General features: G+C 44.5%; 1 protein-coding gene across 2 annotated transcripts in view; it reads left to right on the top strand.

Moving 5' to 3' along the window:
- The window catches only part of col5a1 (procollagen, type V, alpha 1), a 155929-nt gene that overhangs the window by 74587 nt on the left and 60585 nt on the right, over positions 1 to 20757 (top strand). For both annotated transcript variants that reach the window (XM_080756680.1, XM_080756679.1), the window contains exons 6-15: positions 2418 to 2525; positions 3282 to 3740; positions 4514 to 5032; positions 5394 to 5450; positions 10873 to 10914; positions 11776 to 11838; positions 12946 to 13020; positions 18742 to 18834; positions 19782 to 19838; positions 20376 to 20429. In XM_080756680.1, coding sequence (XP_080612806.1) covers positions 2418 to 2525; positions 3282 to 3740; positions 4514 to 5032; positions 5394 to 5450; positions 10873 to 10914; positions 11776 to 11838; positions 12946 to 13020; positions 18742 to 18834; positions 19782 to 19838; positions 20376 to 20429 — 1527 coding nt within the window. The remainder of the gene's footprint in view (positions 1 to 2417; positions 2526 to 3281; positions 3741 to 4513; positions 5033 to 5393; positions 5451 to 10872; positions 10915 to 11775; positions 11839 to 12945; positions 13021 to 18741; positions 18835 to 19781; positions 19839 to 20375; positions 20430 to 20757) is intronic.

Consider the following 20757-nt stretch of genomic DNA (forward strand, 5'->3'; position numbering starts at 1 on the left):
ACTGTAATGTCGAAAAGAGCTGCTTGGCTCCTTGTTTAAAAGGCTGCCGTCGTCTGCCAGATGAAAAGTGCTGACTGAAGAGAAGTTTTTTTCTTTTATGCTATGCAGTTCCTTGCATATGCAGGAATGATATGGTGGCTGCCTGCATCACTTTATTCTATGATTTCATGCACTGAATATTGATGCGTTATGCACCTGCTACAGTATATATAAGATCTCCACAGAGTGTGATATAGTAGCTCTCCACTTGACAACACTTTTCCGCAATAGGCGCAGTTATAGGGCTCGGCGATACATCGATATCGATACTGTGATATATGAAACTAGAGGCTATTACAATATCGTGATATGGGGATTCCTGGTTTTAAGCCTTATTTTATACTATATCCCCATCCATGCACAGTGCATGGGGAGCATTGGTTTGCTCTTTGGATTGCATATAATAACCCATTCTGACCTGAGATCAGATTCATACGAGGTTTCCACGGGACACACACTGGTCTGATTAACCCATTCTGACCTGAGATCAGATTCTAAAAATGTCAGTCGTTCTTCGAATTTTTCAAAAATAGCAGACCTACAAGCTCGTATCGCGCCACTCGGTGGCGCGATATGAGCTTGTAGATCTGCTATTTTTCAATAGGTAAAGCATAACATGATGCTAACACCAAAATGGGTGCCCGGTCAGAATGGGTTAACCCACTATACAAATGTTTTGCTTAAAATGAAGGATAAATCATCATAATAATAATAGTCCAGGACGTATTTCACTTGTGGTCTTCTCACAAACAAACAAAAAGTGATAACCCACGTTTTTTGGCTGCCATATAGCTGTAATAAATAGAAACTATTTACATAAACAATTATTACGATTGTCGTGGTCCACAGTTTAATTTCCAACACTCTCCACATTCATAATGCACGAACAGCACACCGTTAGATCTTCCACTATCACATTTCTAAATAATTTCCGTCAATCTAATAATACCAGTCGAACCCATTTTGGGCGGGAACCCCATTTGGTGTTAGCATTACGTTATGCTTTATAGCTATTGAAAAATAGCAGATCTACAAGCTCATAGCGCGTGGCGCGCTACGAGCTTGTAGGTCTGCTAATTTTGAAAAATCGAAGAAGACTGACATAGAAACATAGCTTTTTCAGAAAACGGTCAGGATGTAGAAGACATTTTTAGAATCTGATCTCAGGTCAGAATGGGTTAAGAAATGAGCATCATCGCCCCACCCCATACATGCCTTAATATTGACCTCTCCTGTGGGGCGGGGGGGGGGGGGGGGGGGGGGGGTGTACTGTACTATATGTGTCCACATGGGCAAAGCCATTAAGGGCGGCAGCTGTTTTGCGAGCGTCAGAAACAACGCGTGCCTCGCTATGTACTGTACTCGCTGTCATGTTTAGAAAGCCGGTGCTGGCGTGTTGACGGAGGTTATGACAGATGCACTCACACAAATGGAGCGGGAAAGCCATCTATCATTCAGCACAGTAACAAGTTGCAACAGAGAGAGAGAGAGAGAGAGAGAGAGAGAGCGGTACACAGTACACTGAGTACAGTGTGCTGCATGCGGTACCGAGGAGAATGGGAAGGTTGAGCAGAAGGGGAACATTCCTGCCTTTTCTGATCAATGGCTTATGTTTGGCACACGCCTCCCTGCCTGCCTCCCTCCCTCCCTCCCTCCCACCCTCCCTCCCCCTCCCTCCCCCTCCCTCCCTCCCCCTCCCTCCCTCCCTCTCCCCCTCCCTCCCTCCCTCCCTCTCCCTCCGCCCATCCATCCAGCTCCATTACCAATACACACATGACTGATGATGATGTTGCACTTCAACAGTGGTGGGGAAAAAAGTACTCCCATTTTTTTTTTTTTTTACTTACTGTAAGTGAAAGTGTCAAAAAATACTGCATTACAGAAATACTCAACACAAGTAAAAGTCCGGAATTCAATTATGTGCTTGAGTAAAAGTACTCAAAAGCTTCAAGGCTTTGAAATGTAGTTGGAGTACCAAAAGTAAAAGTAGGCATTATGCAGAATGTTCCCATTTGAAGTTATCATGTATTATAAAATCTTTTGAAAACTTTTATCTGTGGAACCGAAAATGTAATGCCTCAGCTCCTTGCATTCCAAGTGCTTATCGGGGGTGGTGGGTCCTCAGTTTAAATATGATTACTTTGGGGGTTCACGGCCTGAGAAAAGCACCCCCAAGACGTTCCCCTATTTAGCAGCATTTTTGAGCAGTATGGGGTTTAAGCAGTGGAGGTAACAACAACAGCAGCAGCACAGTAACACATAATTCTACGGTCGTCGTGACTTGATGATACAACAGATACATTATTAATACTTGATCGTTTCTGTGTCTTGTCTCTCTTTTCACCCGACCTATGTGTGTTTTTTTGGGTGTTGTGCAGAACACAGAGGAGGACAGCTATTATTATGAGTACCCTTACTATGAGGACATGGACGGAAAGCCCTTTGAAAACAAGCCTGGCGAGGAGACAACCACGGAAGTCGTCAAGGTACACGCCACTATACTACTCAACGATTTAAACTGTCCAGGAGTCCTTAATCTGACCTGGAGAGTGCACGGATGTACAACCAAATGGATGTGCACCCTCTGAGTTATCACTGAGGATTTCTTTTACTGCCTGCAGCCCTGCACTAAACAGGATATCGATCTACACACCAATAGGGCCTTCAAAATGTGCAAATCTGTTGAAATGCACTTAGAGTCCGAATGAATGAATGAATGAATGAATGGAACATTAGTTTTATGTTAATGAAATATAATACTGTACCTCTGCAGTGGTTGGAAGAGGAGGTCTCCCTACTCTTCCATTTAGACCTTTTTGTCACGATTCCAAATTTAAGTTGACGATTGATTGTCACACAAATGAATGCGATCAACAATTTAATTGTATTTTTTGCATTGAACATTGGGAACGTTACAATTTGTTTTTCAGTTTTCCTTTTAGGCTTCGTAATCACAGATGGCACAGGGCAGATATGACAAAGAATAATATACAAAGAAGAGAAAAGAAAACGTACAGACATTTTTCAACATGGAAACGGTCTAAAATAATTGCGATTATCCAATTATGTAATAATTGTGACAGGCCTATTGTCAGTTAGGACACCTCCTGGTGTCAGGTTACTCCCTGGAGATCACATGTGCAACATCAGGGCCATAACATCTTAGCAGATTGTAGCTCTTTAATATTAGTCGTCCAACCATCAGCAGGTCAAAACAACAACACGTGTCTCTTTGCTCTCAGGTCCAAGGAGGAGGGAAGGAGGTTCTGGGGACGGCCATCAGAGGAGGAGGAAGTGCCAGCGCCGGCGCCGCTGCCGCCGCCGAGGGCAAAGTCCTGACCTCCTCCATCTCCTCCCCCGGAGGCTCCTCCTCTTCCTCCTCGTCCTCCTCCGTTGGCAAGGCCGCCGCCGCGGCTGCGCCCGAAGCGGGCGAAGCCTACGCGGAGGAGGAGAGCCCGTACGACAGCTACGACACCTACGGCAACTACGAGACGTACTACGACGAGGCCGCCACCACGCAGCCCGACGCCACCGAGACCTCGGACGCCCCGCCACGCCGCGTCACCATCACCGGCACCGGCACCGGCGGAGAGCTGGACCTGGGCCTGGCCTCCAAGGTGGACCTGGGCACCGGAGCGGACATCGAGAGGAAGGTCATCGGGGACGAGGACACCATCACCATGACCGCCAACAGGACTTCAGTGAGTTATTGCCCTCCACGTGGAGGAGGGTTTACTGATAGACCTATATAGCCTATAAAATACCTATAAAACACATATATATATATAAAATCAAATAAAAAATAACGTAACTTTACGTCTTGGCACAGGTAGTACCTGCTGCTTAAAACGTAACCTATTGTTCCTGGCACAGATTGGGTTAACTTAGACCTGAGTTTCAGTTATCAATGCCTTGGTGTTAGCTTGCCTTAGTAGCTGCTTTGAGCTGTATTTATCCAGGACAGTCAGCATTGAGATTAGAAACCTGGCCAAGACGGGCAGCTGCATGATTAAAAACACAGTTGCCAACAGAAAACAGATATGAAGACTAAATAATAACGAAACACATTTCAAAAGAGATTTTTATCCATAACCAGATAAATTAAAAAGATTGGATTGGAAGTCTTTCTGCAACATATTTAGAATGCAGTGCAGTCCCCACACGTCTGAACTTTATATAGACAATTCGGACATGTCATTGTTCCGTTGCGACCTCCCCTTAGTCTTCTTTCGTGTATCGTCATATGTCCAGCGTTGTGTCGTGTAGCCATGCCCTCGTCTCAGGTCCCACTCTGAAGAGGCCCTCCTCTGAAGGTGGTCTATGCAGGGGACAGGCGCTGATGATGTGGTTGGCAGTCTTCTCAGGCTCCCCGCACTCGCACGCTGCACTGTCTGTTAGGCCCCACTTCTTCATGGACGCTTTGATCCGGGTGGTACTCCTTTGTCTTCATAAAACTCGATCCGTGTTCTCGCAGGTCGGCAGTGTCTACGACGACGGCTACGGCGACGGCTATGACTACGGCGAGGAAGGCTACACCACCGGTGGTGGCGGAGGAGGAGGCAGCAGCAGCACCATCACCCTCGGAGGTGGTGGTGGCGGAGGAGGAGGCAGCAGCACCATCACCCTCGGAGGTGGAGGAGGAGGAGGAGGAGGCAGCAGCACCATCACCCTCGGAGGTGGAGGAGGAGGAGGCAGCAGCAGCAGCAGCAGCGGAGGGACGGGAAGCAGCTCAACATCGTCGGCCAGCGCCGGAGCCAGCGCCGGAGCGGGAGCCGGAGCGGGAGCCGGGGGTTCCGTGGCCACCACGACGGACCTGGGCCTGGACGCAGAGGCGGACTACACCGACGCCGACCTGGACATCTTCAAGGAGGAGGAGCACACCAACGAGTACGGAGACGTGGACACGGACGTCTACAACTACGGAAACGGGGATTACGGAGACAAGACGACGGGCAAGGTCCTGCCCGCCGAGACCGATGAGTACTATGGACAGGTGAGACCATAACCAGGTTTGAATCACCATGATGCCAGACATGGTTAGACAAAATACAAATATAAGTACAAAAAATAGGCCTGTGCCGGCTTTGCGGTCCAGGCACCATGGGTGGTAATCCAACATGACATGTGTGTTGCGGGTTCGAGTCCCGATCTCTATGAACTTTGCTGCATGTCTCCCCCCATCTTTCTCCCCATTTCCTGTCGAGCTATATCAATAAAGGCAAAAAAGCCCCAAAAATATATTTCAAAAAAAGAAAATACCCAAAAAACAAGGACTAAGTGACAGATCACAGCTTTACTATATCTAGACTCATCACAAGAGGATGCTGACGGCATGTTTTGTGTTTGCCGTGTAGGTCGATGGAGCTCGTGGTGAGAAGGGCCAGAAGGGAGAGCCTGCTGTCATTGAGCCTGTGAGTATACTGTACTGTTATCCATCTCTCTGAGCAACAGATGTACTGTAGGACAGTCTGTATGTATATACAGATGTACTGTAGGACTGTGTGAGGCAGTCTGTATTGGGAATGCGCCGGGTGTTTACATCCGAGATCCACATCTACACACAACCCTGAACCCCTTCAACCTCTGACTGACGATCCTAGAGGCCAAAGCCTCTCTTTTTTTACGTCTCGCCGTGGCCGGTCATCAGACCCTAGCGGGGCGGCGGCGCTGTCCTGATACCTCGCACCCCCCCCCCCCCCCCCCCTCCGCCCCCACATCAGGACGACAGCGTAAACATTTGGAGAAAGACCACCGCACGGGATTGTAAATGGTCTCTGGTATCTAAACACACTGGGACCAGAGTAAACAGCAGGGAGAGATGGAGAGAGGGGAAATAATGCGAGGATATGCTTTAAGTCCCCATATCTCCTAGTGTGATCCTCAGAGGGAAGAAAATAATCATCTCTGTCAATGTGCAGTATTTTCTCTCCACCAAAAACACAGCTGAAGGAACCTTAACTGTCATTGATGTCCCCAGACATCATTTCAGGGTTTTCATTGATTACGTTAGATTGCGCTCTTCGCCAACGTATGCATGCATGAGAGCAAAGCTTTTACCACAAACTGTACAAGTAAAGGGTTTACCCTAGATATTGACAAGCCTTTTCCACAAAACTGTACAACTAAAAGGTTTTTCCCCGGTATGTGTCCTCGTGTGCTTTCTCACATCAGATATTGACAGGCCAATGTGTTACAATGTGGGACTGTCCGACCCTCATTTATTATGCCAGAATTCACAAATGAAAACCGCAAGCCAGTCACTTCCTTGTTAATTGGCAAAGGCAAGGCCATTTGAGGGAGAGGGGTGGATTAGGACTAAACTTAATCGATGAGGTTAAAAACTAAATAATCACGAAACGCATAATCAATAGATGCGCGCAAATAAAACACACATTTAATCACACATCTCTCAATGATGATCTCACAATAATATTATGTCACGCTGCAATCCATCCATTCATCCATCCATCTTCAACCGCTTATCCGTAGTCGGGTCGCAACAGCTCCACCAGAGTGCTCCAGACTTCCCTCTCCAGAGCAACATTAGTGACTTCCTTCTGGGGGTTTCCGAGACGTTCCAAGGCCAGTGAGTCGATGTGTTTCCTCCAACTGCGCCTTTGTCTGCCCCGGGGTCTCCTCCCAGTGGGACGTGCATCGATGACCTCCCTAGGGAGGCGCCCGAGAGGCCAGATGCCCCGAACCACCTCAGCTGACTCCTTTCCAGGCAAAGGAGCAGCGGTTCTACCCCGAGTCTCTCTCGTGTGACTGAACTTCTCACCCTATCTATCTCTAAGGGAGATGCCAGCCAGCCGTTGAAGAAAACTCATTTCGGCCGCTTGTATTCGCGACCTTATTCTTTCGGTCATGACTCACACTTCATGACCATAGGTGAGAGTAGGAACGAAGATTGCAAGGTAGACGAAGAGCTTTGCCTTCTGGCTCAACTCTTTTTGTCACAACAAGCTCAACTCTTTTCGTCACGCTGCAATGCAGTGAGATATCTGGCGTGCGATCAAGTACACATCAGGCTTCACATGCATGAACAGGATGTAAAAACACTACATTCATCTGGATTTTAAAGCTTTGCTGATAGATCAGTCAATTTGACCAGGTTTTGTGTCTATTTCTGTGTTTGCTTTTAATTAAAGATGTACGTACGTTGCATAGCATGCAATGCAATATGACAGAAATGATTGAAGAATCCTAAAGGAAATTACATTTCCCTGGTGGCGGAATTTTCGGCACACTTAAGCCTCTTCCACATCACAGCTGCAGCTGTCTCCGTTCAAACAAATGTCACCGTTCTGTTCTCTATGTTTGTGTGTGAGACAGAGAGAGAGAGAGAGAGAATGAAAGAGACCTCAGATGCCCTTTCAGAGAGTTGGTGTGTGTGTGTGTGTGTGTGTGTGTGTGTGTGTGTGTGTGTGTGTGTGTGTGTGTGTGTGTGTGTGTGTGTGTGTGTGTGTGTGTGTGTGATGTACATATCGGCATGTACTGTATGTTCATGTGCACACTGCACACACATACAGTACATGCTGATATGTACATCACGCACACGCGTGTGCACACACACACACACACACACACACACACACACACACACACAGACAGACAGACAGACAGACGGACGCATAATACCATTCACTGAGGTTAATCTAACAGATTGTAAACAAACCAAAAGGTGAGCCTTTCATCTCATGTAACATGTAAACGTTTCTGGCGAAATGTAAACAGCGTGAGCTAATGCTAATGATAGCCGATCCTTACAATTGTAACAATCGCCCCTTTACTCATGCAAGGCAAAAATCACTAAGGACAAATTAAGCGGGATCGTGTAGGGTTATGTTCAGAATTATTTATAGAGAGTTAGCCAGACCTGAATGACAGAATCTACAGTACAGTACAATTCGCTAGTAACGCCTCTCCCTGTCTCTTTCCCTATTAAACAAAATAAACAAGCATACAAACTTAAACCCACAAACAATAATTACTTCTCAAACCCCCCCAAAGTCAGCAAATAATAATGTCCGCGTCCCCCTCAAGATGAGGCGCGCGCACGCGAGAGTCTGTATAACATTGTCCCAAACTTCCGACGCAACACAAAGTTCCTCTTCTCCAAAAAACGATCCAAGATAAATATGAAAGTGTTCGGGGTACCCCTATATTTGTAATCCAATCCACAGAACAACCTCGGAACGGTCTCACCGGTAGCAGTAGTAGTAGCCCTGATAGCCTCCACTCGCCGGCTGGTTATCCTCCGTTCCAACTCCGATCCCCCTCGGCAGCAGCACCCGTGATGCCCAGTCCGCTGGGCTCGACTGTTCTTTACAACGACAATGGCTGCAGATAAGCTTGTTTACACCTTAAATCGCGGTCGTACTGTAAACGCTATCTGGCGCCTCTCCTCCTCTGTGCAGGCCTGCACTCTGTTTGTTGTGAGATCTCTTGTCCCCCTGCGTCACTCCCTCTATTCATAACCTTGGGTGGTGACAATCAACCAATCAAAGACAGCTGTCACTCACCCCTGTACAAGACCCATTACCATACTTGAGAAACAGAAGATAATATTTAAATACTCAGCATCACATGTTACCTTTCTTCACATAAATAATAACATGCATTTGGCGCAAATAAAGCAGAAAAACATTGAAATGTGCTTCGTCACACAATGATAGTCTGCATGCTGGCACAGCTTAACTACACTTCTGCTGCCACCTAGTGGAGTTAAAAACCGCCTTGTGCCAACGCGGCCCTTTGGTGTGGGTTGGGGTTTAGGGAGACAATGGAGACAAAACACTGGTCGTAAATACCATGTAAATAAGCTCACGAGCAAAGGCTAATACAACTTGGCAAGGATATTATAAAAGCCCTTTCTCCTGAACAATTGCTCACTCACCATTGCAGAGGTAAAAAGATATCCGATGTCGGTACTATCAAAATATCAGCGTAAATTGCTTAGTGAATTGGGCACAATGGCTTTTTGACAGTCACCTCATCTCTCTCTCTCTCTCTGTCTCTCTCTCTGTCTCTCTGTCTTACTCTCTCTCTCTCTCTCTCTCTCTCTCTCTCTCTCTCTCTCTCTCTCTCTCTCTCTCTCTCTCTCTCTCTCATCCACATTCTTCCCATAAAGAATAACCTGTGAAATATTACACACACACAAAAAATAATAATCCACCGTAACATTTGTACTCAGAAAAAAAAAACCCCACCATAGAATTAACTTGAGGGTTTGTGGGCCCAACGGAAAGAACGTGTGGAATCACATGACTCAGGGTATGTGTGGCTTTCTGTATCCACAACAAAGCAGGAAAACCAAAAAATGTCACGGGAACAACACACACAATAGATCTATGAGACCACGAGGAGGTGCTTAGAACTGTCTACAACAATGCTTAGAACCGTCTACAACAATGCCACGGAGTCTGAGAGACGCAGAGCTCCAGGTGGCCTACTACTGTGTGTACAGTATGTATGGTTACGTGAGGAAGATGTTATTGTGTTTGCAGTATCAAAGCCGCATGTCAGATCTGACAAACATCGGAGCCGTTCTCATTGTGCTCAAAGTCCCGTCTCGCAGTCCCCCCAGGGTCAACGTGTGTTTTTCTATGTATATATACGCCAGTGTCATTTCAAAGTGGAAAAACACGATGCTGTTTAATCAAATTTGTTTCACTTGAACTTCAATTGTTGTAAAAGCTAAACTCCCTTACACGAATGCCGTTCTTGTGCACGGAAAAACTCAACGGTTTTTTAAACGAAAACAGTCTTGACCTCTCTCTACTCCAAAATGCCGTCCAACAGATTTTTTCAATCGAAACCCAGTTCGATTCCTGTGCTTTTTTTCCTGGATGGGGTTGAAAAGACTAAAAGTCTGCTACAGTATACCCACACAGCACAGCGCAACCTCCTGTCTCTGTATGCTGCCGTTCACCCTTCTGTTACCCCCAAGGAAATTCAATAAGGAGAGATCAAGTTGAGAGCCAAACACATTCTCTATTGAATTAAAGAATAAAAGTTAAAACAAATAATGGACGATTAGACGATGATGGATGATGATGATGATGATGATGATGAGCCTATGATGATAGAGAATCCAGAATCCCCCCCTGGAGTCTGCAGATGCTGCAGTGCAGATAATTCCTCCTTCCTGCTGAACTCCTGTTCATGACCTTTCAACGCTCTGTCTGAGGAGAGAGAACGACAGGTTCGGAAGCAGTAATGTTTGCAAAAGACATACCCGATTGGCTGACTGCAAAATAATCTAATTGGCTCACACTTAGAATTGTGAGTGAAAGGGTTTTGACAGCGTGCGAAAGGGAAAGTGACACAGTGAGATTCCCCCAGAAAAGATGTGAGAGAAGATGCTCTAACTTTCACTAACAAAAAAGGAAATAACTTTTTTCAGCAGCTGAATTTTTCCCTGTACACCATATCTCGAAAATTGCAGAGCCAAGAGCTCACAACGTCTTGTGCAATTTTCACAAAAACGCTTGCTTGGAAACGTCCAGATGTGTTTCTGTGCTTAATTTCATATGTTTAATAATGGCGTTAATTATTGACACAATACTGACATGCACGTCATGCCAACATGCCATATTATGAAAGAGAGTATCTGTATGGTTTTGCTCTTCTTATAGTAGCTACGGTGGGTGGCAGCCATAGCTGAGTGGGTATATTGCTAGCTCCCCCACCTGCGTTCATCTGAGCCATCTGAGCAGACATCTGCTGGGTGCAACAGTAAGAGCAATTCCTCCCTGTCCTCCCGGGGACCAGAACAAGAGAACACAAGACTTCCTCACCTCATGTTGTGTCTCTTGTGCTTGTGTGTTCCAGGGAATGCTGGTGGAGGGCCCACCGGGGCCCGAGGGGCCAACAGTAAGTCTCGTCTAAATCCCATGATTCTCTTGCCATCTTTTGCTCTCTCTCTCTCTCTATCTATCTCCATCTTCCTCTCGTTTGTCTTGTTGTCATCTTTCGTTACTTCATTTTTAAACGCCTCATCATTCCGGCAGACAGATTAACGTTGTTCCAGATTGATATCTATTCCCACTCCCCCTTTCTCTCTCTCTCTCTCTCTCTCTCTTGCTCTATTATGTCTCTCTTCTTTTGCTTGTGTGGATGGAAACACCTCTTTTATGTTCAGCGTTTTCCCCAGAGGACTGACTGTGACACAAAAAACAAAGAAAAAAAAGCAAGCAAGCATTATGAAGTGTGAGAGACACGTTAGGTCTCTGCCACGACTGGCTGTCAACTTTAATCTAAAAGCAAAGAGAGAGGCAGAAAACAGCCTCCTTAAGACAGACACTGTGAGGACGTGCCAAGATGTTTATGGAGTTCTACAGTATATTTGCTTACATGCTATGTTTCAATTCGTGGAAAAAAAAAAAAACCCTGCTAATGGGAAAGCAAATTAGCCAAAAAGCACAAAGCTACAGTCATAAACAAGACAAGAAAAGGCACGCGGTCACGAATTGACAAGCTTTCCAATAACTACCTCATACGTATGTTTTAATGTGTTAGAAGTATCACAGATACTTGGTTGGAAGCCACGCAGGGCACATTTTGGTAAACATTACTCGTAGCCGTAGGCCTGGGCGACAAATTAAAAGATCACAACCTTGCGACGATAATAGTATTGTGTATACAGTATATGTCCAGTTTCTTTGCCCAGTCCTACTCTGGTGTTGTTCCACGGTGGTCTTTGATTGTCTGACATGACTCCATTGTTCTCTGTAGGGCCTCCCTGGCCCTCCAGGTGTGTCCGGTGGTCCAGGTGGTCCCGGGGATTCCGGCGAGAGGGTGAGTTGTGGAACTATTTTATTTTACTTACTGTAAAGGTAGCGATACCAGAGTGTAAAAAAATACTCAAGTAAGTTACAAGTAAAGGTCCTGTTTTCCAAGTCAAAGTGCAAAAGTATTAGCAGCAAAATATACTTGAAGTAGCAAGAGAGTAGTGTCCCATTTCAGATTCTACTGTATCATGTTATTGGACTATAATTATTATCACTATCACGATTTTATTGGTGGCTTTTGGCTATTTGAACATAGCCGATGTATACATATGCTGATTTTACATATACTGATAATAATGGTATCTATCTACTGTATACTATTTTCAAAAAATAATCTGAAAGTAAATAATCGAAATCTGCGATTTGTCACCAGTAACCAAAGTTTTCAAATCAACAAAGTATTATCCAGAATCCAAGACGACTCTGATTATAAGACGACCGCCATTTTCTAAGACTCATTTGTGGAAAAAAGAACATTGAATGTCAAATTGTCTAGTCCCCGCGTACGACCCTTTTTTTTTTTAGGATAGTTCCATTGGAAAAATATGTTAGTCTTATATTCAGGTCAATAGGGTACACCAGTTGCCTCTGAGATGTGGTGGAGTATAGTATAGTATGTAGTATCAAGAAATTGAAATACACACAGTTACCGCATACTTGATTAACCCATTCTGACCTGAGATCAGATTCTAAAAAATGTCTTCTACATCCTGACAGTATTCTGAAAAAGCTATGTTTCTAGCTATCGTTCTTCGATTTTTCAAAAATAGCAGACCTACAAGCTCGTAGCGCGCCACTCGGTGGCGCGCTATGAGCTTGTAGATCTGCTATTTTTCAATAGCTAAATCATAACATAATGCTAACACCAAAAGGGGTTCCCGCCCAAAATGGGTTAAATATGCTATACTATAAATATACTATAGTTAAAATGTACTTGGTCACTTTGCACCACTGCCTCAGGACTACGCTAAGCCGTCGCCTACTTGGCTGTGCCAACATCTTAGAAATTAGAATACAAAATATCAGGTCTAATTTATAATGCCACGGAATGGAAATCACAACCGCAACCCTGACTCTTCATACCCCTCTTCTCTTCTGGGGGCGTCATTTCCAGGGTCCTAACGGCCGCGCGGGTCTTCCCGGTGCCGACGGTCTGCCAGGACCCCCAGGAACTGTCCTGATGCTGCCTGTGAGTAAATCAATATATATATTTTTTTAATATCTGCTGTTAAATTAGGAAAATGTGCCGTTTTTGTTGTGTTTGGTCCCCTGATCTCTTTCTGCACATGGTGAATGACTCACTCACCACCGCGGAGCTGTTGGCCTTGGCTCCGACTGTGTTTCATGTGTGTGTGTGTGTGTGTGTGTGTGTGTGTGTGTGTGTGTGCGCACTGTGGCTTAAGTTGAGTGTGATGTAGGTTTTTCACTTGCGTTATCAGTAGTCCCAGCACAGATAAGAGCTTTACACTGTCTTATGGAATGTAAGGGAGTTTCCTATCAAACCCCCTTTTCCTCCATGGGCCTGTTTTACATTGTACGTCTTAAACATTTGTGAACAGCCGATGTACAACAAGCTCGCAGCGTGTCGCAATGTCACGCGTTTGCAAGCTTGCAGAGCGTCCGTTTTCACTGTTTTCACACAATGAGGTTGGCTGGGCTAAAGTGGTTAATGACGATTTGCTAAATCCCCACTCTAGCACCCCCTAGTGGAGGATATTCCTAACACCATAGAAGTTATATCACTTTGATGATCATTGTCCGCCACAGAGCTCTTAAACGTTTGCATTTTGTTTACCTATTTATTGCTTTGAAGAAAAAGAAGAGAAGTTCTTCTCTCCTCACATGGCTTAGTTGGACCTGGATTATTTCCCGTAATTCTGAACCAAATTTTAATTTATCGTGTGATCTTCAAAGCAATCATTCACATTTTATCAGGGGAAAAAAACAACAATGTTGTTAGTATCTCTTAACTGTGGCTGCTGCTGGATCTAGCTGTTCTACTTGCAGATTGAAACACGAGTGGGGTTTTTATTTTATTTATTTTTTTAGCTCCGATAACTTGCTTGTTTCTCATTCTTTCTACACTCTGGTAATTACTGTGGTTGTCGCTGCGCCTGCGTTGATTAGTTGAGCAGATGTTGCTGTTGTGGTCTCGGGGGCTGAAGGAGCTGTCTGGGAAAGCCATGTGTCGGGCTCTGTCTGGACAGGAACTCCATAGTGTCTGCTGCTCTATCCTGTGGTAAAAAAGTAAATCACACCCCTGTGAACTGAGTGGTGCAACTCCCCTCTCCCCCAGATTCTAAAAATGACTAATACATCCTGACAGTTTTCTGTGTCAGTCATTCTTACATTTTTCAAAAATATCAGACCTACAAGCTCGTAGCGCTTTTACTTTTACTATGTCGATCCTCAAAAGCATTGATTGATTGATTGAAATATTTATTAACAGTTTGCAGAATTACAGTACATTTCAAGCACAAACTCAATTACAAAGACTAGTGTTAACTGTGAGTGGACGACCCAATTAAGCATTACACTTTACAAGAGGGTCCACTTTGTTCAATTCATCAAAACATTTAGAGACGTACAAATAGACACTTCTATATAGTTAAAGAACAGAACAGGACTTCATCATAATGGAAGCAAAAAGGGAAAAGAAACATATACAGTGAGGGGAGAAGGGGGTTGTTAACCCATTCTGAACGGGAACCCCTTTTGGCATCATGTTATGCTTTAGCTATTGAAAAATAGCAGATCTACAAGCTCATAGCGCGCCACCGAGTGGCGCGCTACGAGCTTGTAGGTCTGCTATTTTTGAAGAATCGAAGAACGACTGACATTTTCAGAATCTGATCTCAGGTCAGAATGGGTTAATCAGACCAATGTGTGTCCAGTGGAAACCTCGTATATGAATCTGATCTCAGGTCAGAATGGGTTAACCCTTTTCATAATTATTCAAGGCCCATTATTTATTCTGCGTTTGAGTCATGTACAGTACGGACCACCATTTGATGACATTTAGGGCCTCTCAGATCCAAGACTAAAGAATATATTTTGTCCTCCATTCCACGCTGTATTGATGTTGGTACCATTAGGAGAGACAACGGGCAAACGTTGATCAAAATACAGATTCTTCTACATTCTCTAATTGTGTAGACTTCTTGTGAATTAAGTGAGCGTTGCATTTGAGCGTTGCATTTTACACTCTCAAGAGTTAAAGATCTATAATGGTCCATTTGGTTGGTTACCAACTCTCCATCATTTAGCTGTGGACCACCTGGAACCCCCAAGGACCACTGTCCTTGAGGGGACCCTATAGGGTAGGTACCCTCACAAAAACATGCAGTAATCCTGGTCTCTAAACTGCCTGATGGAGGGGAAAGGAACTGGTCGGAATAACGTGTTCCTTCCACACGCTACGTCCGGCCGGGGGAACTCCCCCCTGTCAGGTGAAAAGAAGCAGCTTGGACTCCTCATGGATAGAAGGAAGCATGAGGTCAGTCCGCTGCCCCCCCCAGGTTGGCAGAGGAAGTGTAGCACACAGGATTACATTAGATAATTGACACTGGGTGAAAAAATGGGTCGCAAAATCGTAGAATAAAAATTATAGGAAAAAAGGAACAAAAAATGGTTGAAACCACTGCTCAAAAGTAACAGTTCTGGACATAACGGGGTTTCCACCCGACAGAGACGATATACTTCATTGACCGAGATGCCTCTCATGGCGTCTTATTGGCCCCCTCCTTATCCCCCTCTACACCTTTTCGTCTGTCCTGTACAAAAGAAGCACCACTTGAATACGGATTGGGTGGGTGTTCTTTGTTGACCCGGGTCCCGCCACCCCCGGGGGTCTGTAAAGGGTCTGCCTAAATTGTAATGATGCCTGAGCTTGGCTGTATTATTGGTTATTTAATATTTCCACAGAATGCTTTCAGGCCTATTCAGAATTTCCCAGAATAGAATAACGATGCTAGGTTTCATGTGGTTTAAACTTTAAAAGCCGTAACGATAAACATGATGCATTGTTGTTTCACCGCTGCTAACAAGTAGCAGAAGAGGGTTTTTTATTTTCTTAATTTTTTCTGGTTTTCATAATTCACCGTCGATTTGATTTGAACCCCATTATTGTATTGGCGTTGTCGTTTTAATACCCTCAATTTCCTTCATGGTAACTCGTTTTGTCTCAGATTTCCTTGGACGTTACTCGATGTAATCTGGACTTGCATTAGTTAAGAAGAACGGCATGGATGCCGAGAGTCAGTGATTTGATTTATCAGTTTGTTTTTCTGTTCTCTGCAGCTGGCACTGGCAGCGCATCCTTTTAGTTATGCAGGGCCTGAAACAGAGGATTGTTAGTTAGCTTTAAGACGTAGACAAATAAAGCCAGGAGAAAATAAACTGTGAAATGGAAGGAAGAACATATATCTGAGAGCAGAACAAGCACACTATCCATCAGGATAAAGTATACTGCTTAAAGAAATTAAGGGAACACTTTGTTCCCTTGATTTGTTTGGTTGCAGTTTTTGCAGGACCGCTCGATAAAATTAAGGCACCCAAAAGTCCTCTCTTCATTCTTCATATTTAAAGCGACTATGGGGCTAATAAAGCCTGTCTGCCTTTAGGTGGTCTATCTCAATAAGAACCTCGGTTGAAAAGTGCATGGCATTTTGTGAACGATTCACATTAATCCAGCGGTTTTGTTTTGAGGTCTGTGTGCTGCACAAAGATCAGACACACGTTGCAGTAGTCTGTATACGCCATGAATCAACTGTTTGTATTTTTTGCTCCTTGGTTACAATGTTTTCTGTGATGGTGAAACCAACCTAACCGCTATTTCCCTGTTGTGTTGTTGTCACGCATCTGTGAACCAACAGTCAGCCTCTCTGGAGCACTGTGTACTGTGTGTGAGTGTGTGTAACTCAACACCAGATGCCTGGCTGGCAGTGGAAACGACTCAAAAGTTGCACCATCAGAACTTTTTTTGCACTGTTGTCCGTGCATCTTGCAATACCCGCGACCCGCCACAAGATGCCAGTATTGTTCACATAGCCTCTTGCTCAGTAGTGTAGGCGGGCTGAGCTGCTTGATGCCCAGTCGCCTACTGTATGCACGCTTCACAGATCAGCATCAGCTGCACACATCTTGAAGCATGTTTAATATCTAAAACATTCTCCTTTTTTTAAATAATCGATTAAATCGATTTTGCTTGCTGTGTGCGTAGTGCACTGAGCATAAGATTAAGTTCTTATGTGGCATTGGAGCCGGTACATACATAAGGTCCCTGTATGGATGAAAACTAGGCTGAAGGCAGACAGTAGATGCCTCATTGGCCGCTGCATTTCATTGGAGCCTGGGACCTGTATCACACGCGGGGGCGGAAGTGCCCTGGAAGTGCGAAGGAAGTGCAGAAGGCCCACTGGGCAATCACAGCGTGTCTTTTCCGGGACTTATCAATTCAATTCAAAGGAGCTTGAGCATGAGAAAACGAACGTTTACAATACATGATCTGATTGGCCTACCCGAACGTCCACTTCTGAGACGCACACGGAAGCTTACCGTAGCAAGCTCCCGCGTGCGTCACAGAAGCTTGCCCTCCCTCGAGATACAGACGCCCCAGAGCCGAAGGAGGCGTCTACCTTTCTATCTCAATGTTGGTCACCAACACAGTAACACACTCACCAAACTGATTAGGAAGGCTGGTGACATTGTGGGGGTCGCGTGGAGCTGCATGGACTTGCCGGCAGGCAGTGGTGTCAGAGCTCACTGCCTCCCACCCTCTCTCCATGATGAACTAGTCCAGTAGTTGTCAAACTACTGTTTTGGTTTCAGTAGTAGGAGTAGGACCCCTTTTCTAATTTTTAACCCATTCTGACCGGGCACCCATTTTGGTGTTAGCATCATGTTATGCTTTACCTATTGAAAAATAGCAGATCTACAAGCTCATATCGCGCCACCGAGTGGCGCGATATGAGCTTGTAGGTCTGCTATTTTTGAAAAATCGAAGAACGACTGACATTTTTTAGAATCTGATCTCAGGTCAGAATGGGTTCATCAGACCAGTGTGTGTCCCAGTGGAAACCTCGTATGAATCTGATCTCAGGTCAGAATGGGTTAATTAGCGCCCTACTTGATCATACTACAGCGTCACACAAAAGCATCACAAGTAGCAGAAGCGTTTCATGCTTGTAGGTCTGCTACTTTTTGCTCATTTTAAATTTGAATCAAAGACATAATGAGGTTTCCACCCGACAGACACGATATGATTCTAAGACTGAGCGATAAGCCGTCGTTTTAAAGAATACAACCTGCTGAAGAACTGCATGAAAGAGTGGCAACTATAGTGTCCTCCATGAGCAGATTATTTTTTTTGAACTAAACTGTTGCCATTAACATTTCAGTAGGTGCATTGATACGTCCACATAATGTACAAAGAAGTATTGTTTTCTATTCAGCAACAATTTTGTTTTCTTAGTTTTTTGTTTGATTTGAAGTTGAAAAACTTCAGAATATATTTAACATATTCCTTTATTGTTTTGATTGTAGTTCACTCTAATCTTTTTTGTTTTATAGTTGTTGTTGTTGTGTGTGTGTGTGTGTGTGTGTGTGTGTGTGTGTGTGTGTGTGTGTGTGTGTGTGTGTGTGTGTGTGTGTGTGTGTGTGTGAGACTGTGTGTGTGTGTGTGTGTGTGTGTGCACGTGCATGCGTGTACGCGTGCGTGCAATTGCTACATTTGGTTTATATTTACATTATTTTTATTCTGTTAAATATGGACATCAAATTGAGGAATTGAATAGTGGAGAAATGGATAGTATACTTTTGTTCTTAATCCTACTCTTTGGACATGTGTACATTTTTCTTTCAACCTGTTAGAAAATAATGCTTATTGTTTTTATATTCTATGACTCTGCAGTTCCGGTTCAGCTCAGGCAGTGACGCTGGTCAGAAAGGACCTGCTATGTCCGCCCAGGAGGCCCAGATGCAAGCCATCATGCAGCAGGCCAGGGTAACACTCTACTCCAGTGCTTTCTTTTTAATTATTATCTTTTATTTGCTTTTACATTTTAATGAATTTAATTTAATTTAATTTACATACAGTTGTAAAACGCTTGTTATACTCCAGTGCTTTTCAACCCTTCTCATGTCTTTATTCGCCATGTGAGCCACGGACCATATTATCATTTGATGAGGTTTAACCTCTCCGTCCAAAACTTGGTCAATTCTTGATAAAAAAAGCTTCTAATATATTATTTAGGCCCCAAAATCTATAAATCTCACACTATTAAGGCAAATGGGCGGTTCCACGTGCTGTACAAGGTGCCCTTTTTTCACTTGAGCACCTGCCCCTCTAAATGTATGTGCACGCCACTGAGTTTTAATGATAATGATGATTCATTTGTCATTGCTCCATTCTAGCCAGAACACAATCAATTGACCATTAAAAAGATACATGTTTTGAAAAGTGTCCACGGCCCACCAATCTGACCACTGCTAAACTGGGCCCACCAATCTGACCACTGCTAAGCTAGGCCCACCAATCTGACCACTGCTAAGCTGGGCCCACCAATCTGACCACTGCTAAGCTGGGCCCACCAATCTGACCACTGCTAAGCTGGGCCCACCAATCTGACCACTGCTAAACTGGGCCCACCAATCTGACCACTGCTAAGCTGCCGCGTTAAGTTGTCCGATGGGACCGTCGGTTACGCTTTAACGATTTCAAATCTGGCCTTGGTCCAGGAAAGCTTGGGAACCGCCGCTTTAAATAAATGCGCGGGCACACACACACACACACACACACACACACACACACACACACACACACACGTGTGCGTGCCTGCGTGTGTGTCTGTGAAGTACTGTGAACACACTTACTCTCTGACACACCGTTGCACAACACCGGTATGTCCATTTCATGTCACTCATGTGATTGTGTGTATTCTTTTCTTGCAGTTGGCTATGCGTGGCCCAACAGGACCGATGGGTTTGACTGGGAGACCCGGACCCCTGGTATGTACAATACAATACAGCACTTCAGCACCCAGCTAATAAATACACTTCATATTTCTGATGCTTCATCAAAGGAAGACTTTTCGCTGAGAAATGAATGCCTTACTTTTTTTTTCTTTGAATGCCCTTCAACGCGTTCTAAAGTTTGTTTCAATGCCATCGTTTACACAGCTCAGCAACCTCAGTCTGAACTAGTGAATAATATGGACAAGATTAAATAGCACAATATATTTTGATGGAAAAACCTCGCCATTGATATCTTGACAACATGTCAGGTGAAAATAAGATCAACTCTTCAAGGCTTTTCAAACATAGTGAAAATGACACATTTGTAAACATTTTAGACAGTATAAAATCCAGCTTAAGTGATTAGAACCGGGAAAGGACAACACAATGTCACATCATGACATTATGATATCCAAACTCCCAGACAATGTCTAGACTGCAGGGGCCGCAATCTATAATATTGAGATTATTGACATGTTATTGCCCATGATGGGTGACTTGGTGACTAATGAAGATGTGTTAATTTCTCAGGGCAATCCTGGAACCTCTGGTCTGAAGGGAGAGTCGGGAGAGGGTGGCCCCCAGGTAAGTGAAACCATGTCGCCGCCGCACTAACGCTAACTTCAGCAGGCTAACTCCATCCATACTCTGTCCCAAACAGAGGGTCGGGGCCCATATGTGGGCCGCGGACCCACGTAAATACTCCTTTATTTATACATTTTCCTACGTTTTGTTGCATTGGTTGCCAGGTATTAATTAATTAACTAATTCTTCCGCCCTCCCCCGCCAGTGTTTTTACCTTATTTTGTCGACCCACGGGACGTGTCCAGGATGTAAACAAAGGCTGTCTGGAGGGGCAGACAATCATCTTTTCTTTCATCAGGGAAAAATAACTTTAAACATATATCCGACA

This window comes from Protomyctophum bolini, assembly GCF_963924005.1.
Source record: "Protomyctophum bolini genome assembly, chromosome: 22".
Taxonomy (NCBI): domain Eukaryota; kingdom Metazoa; phylum Chordata; class Actinopteri; order Myctophiformes; family Myctophidae; genus Protomyctophum; species Protomyctophum bolini.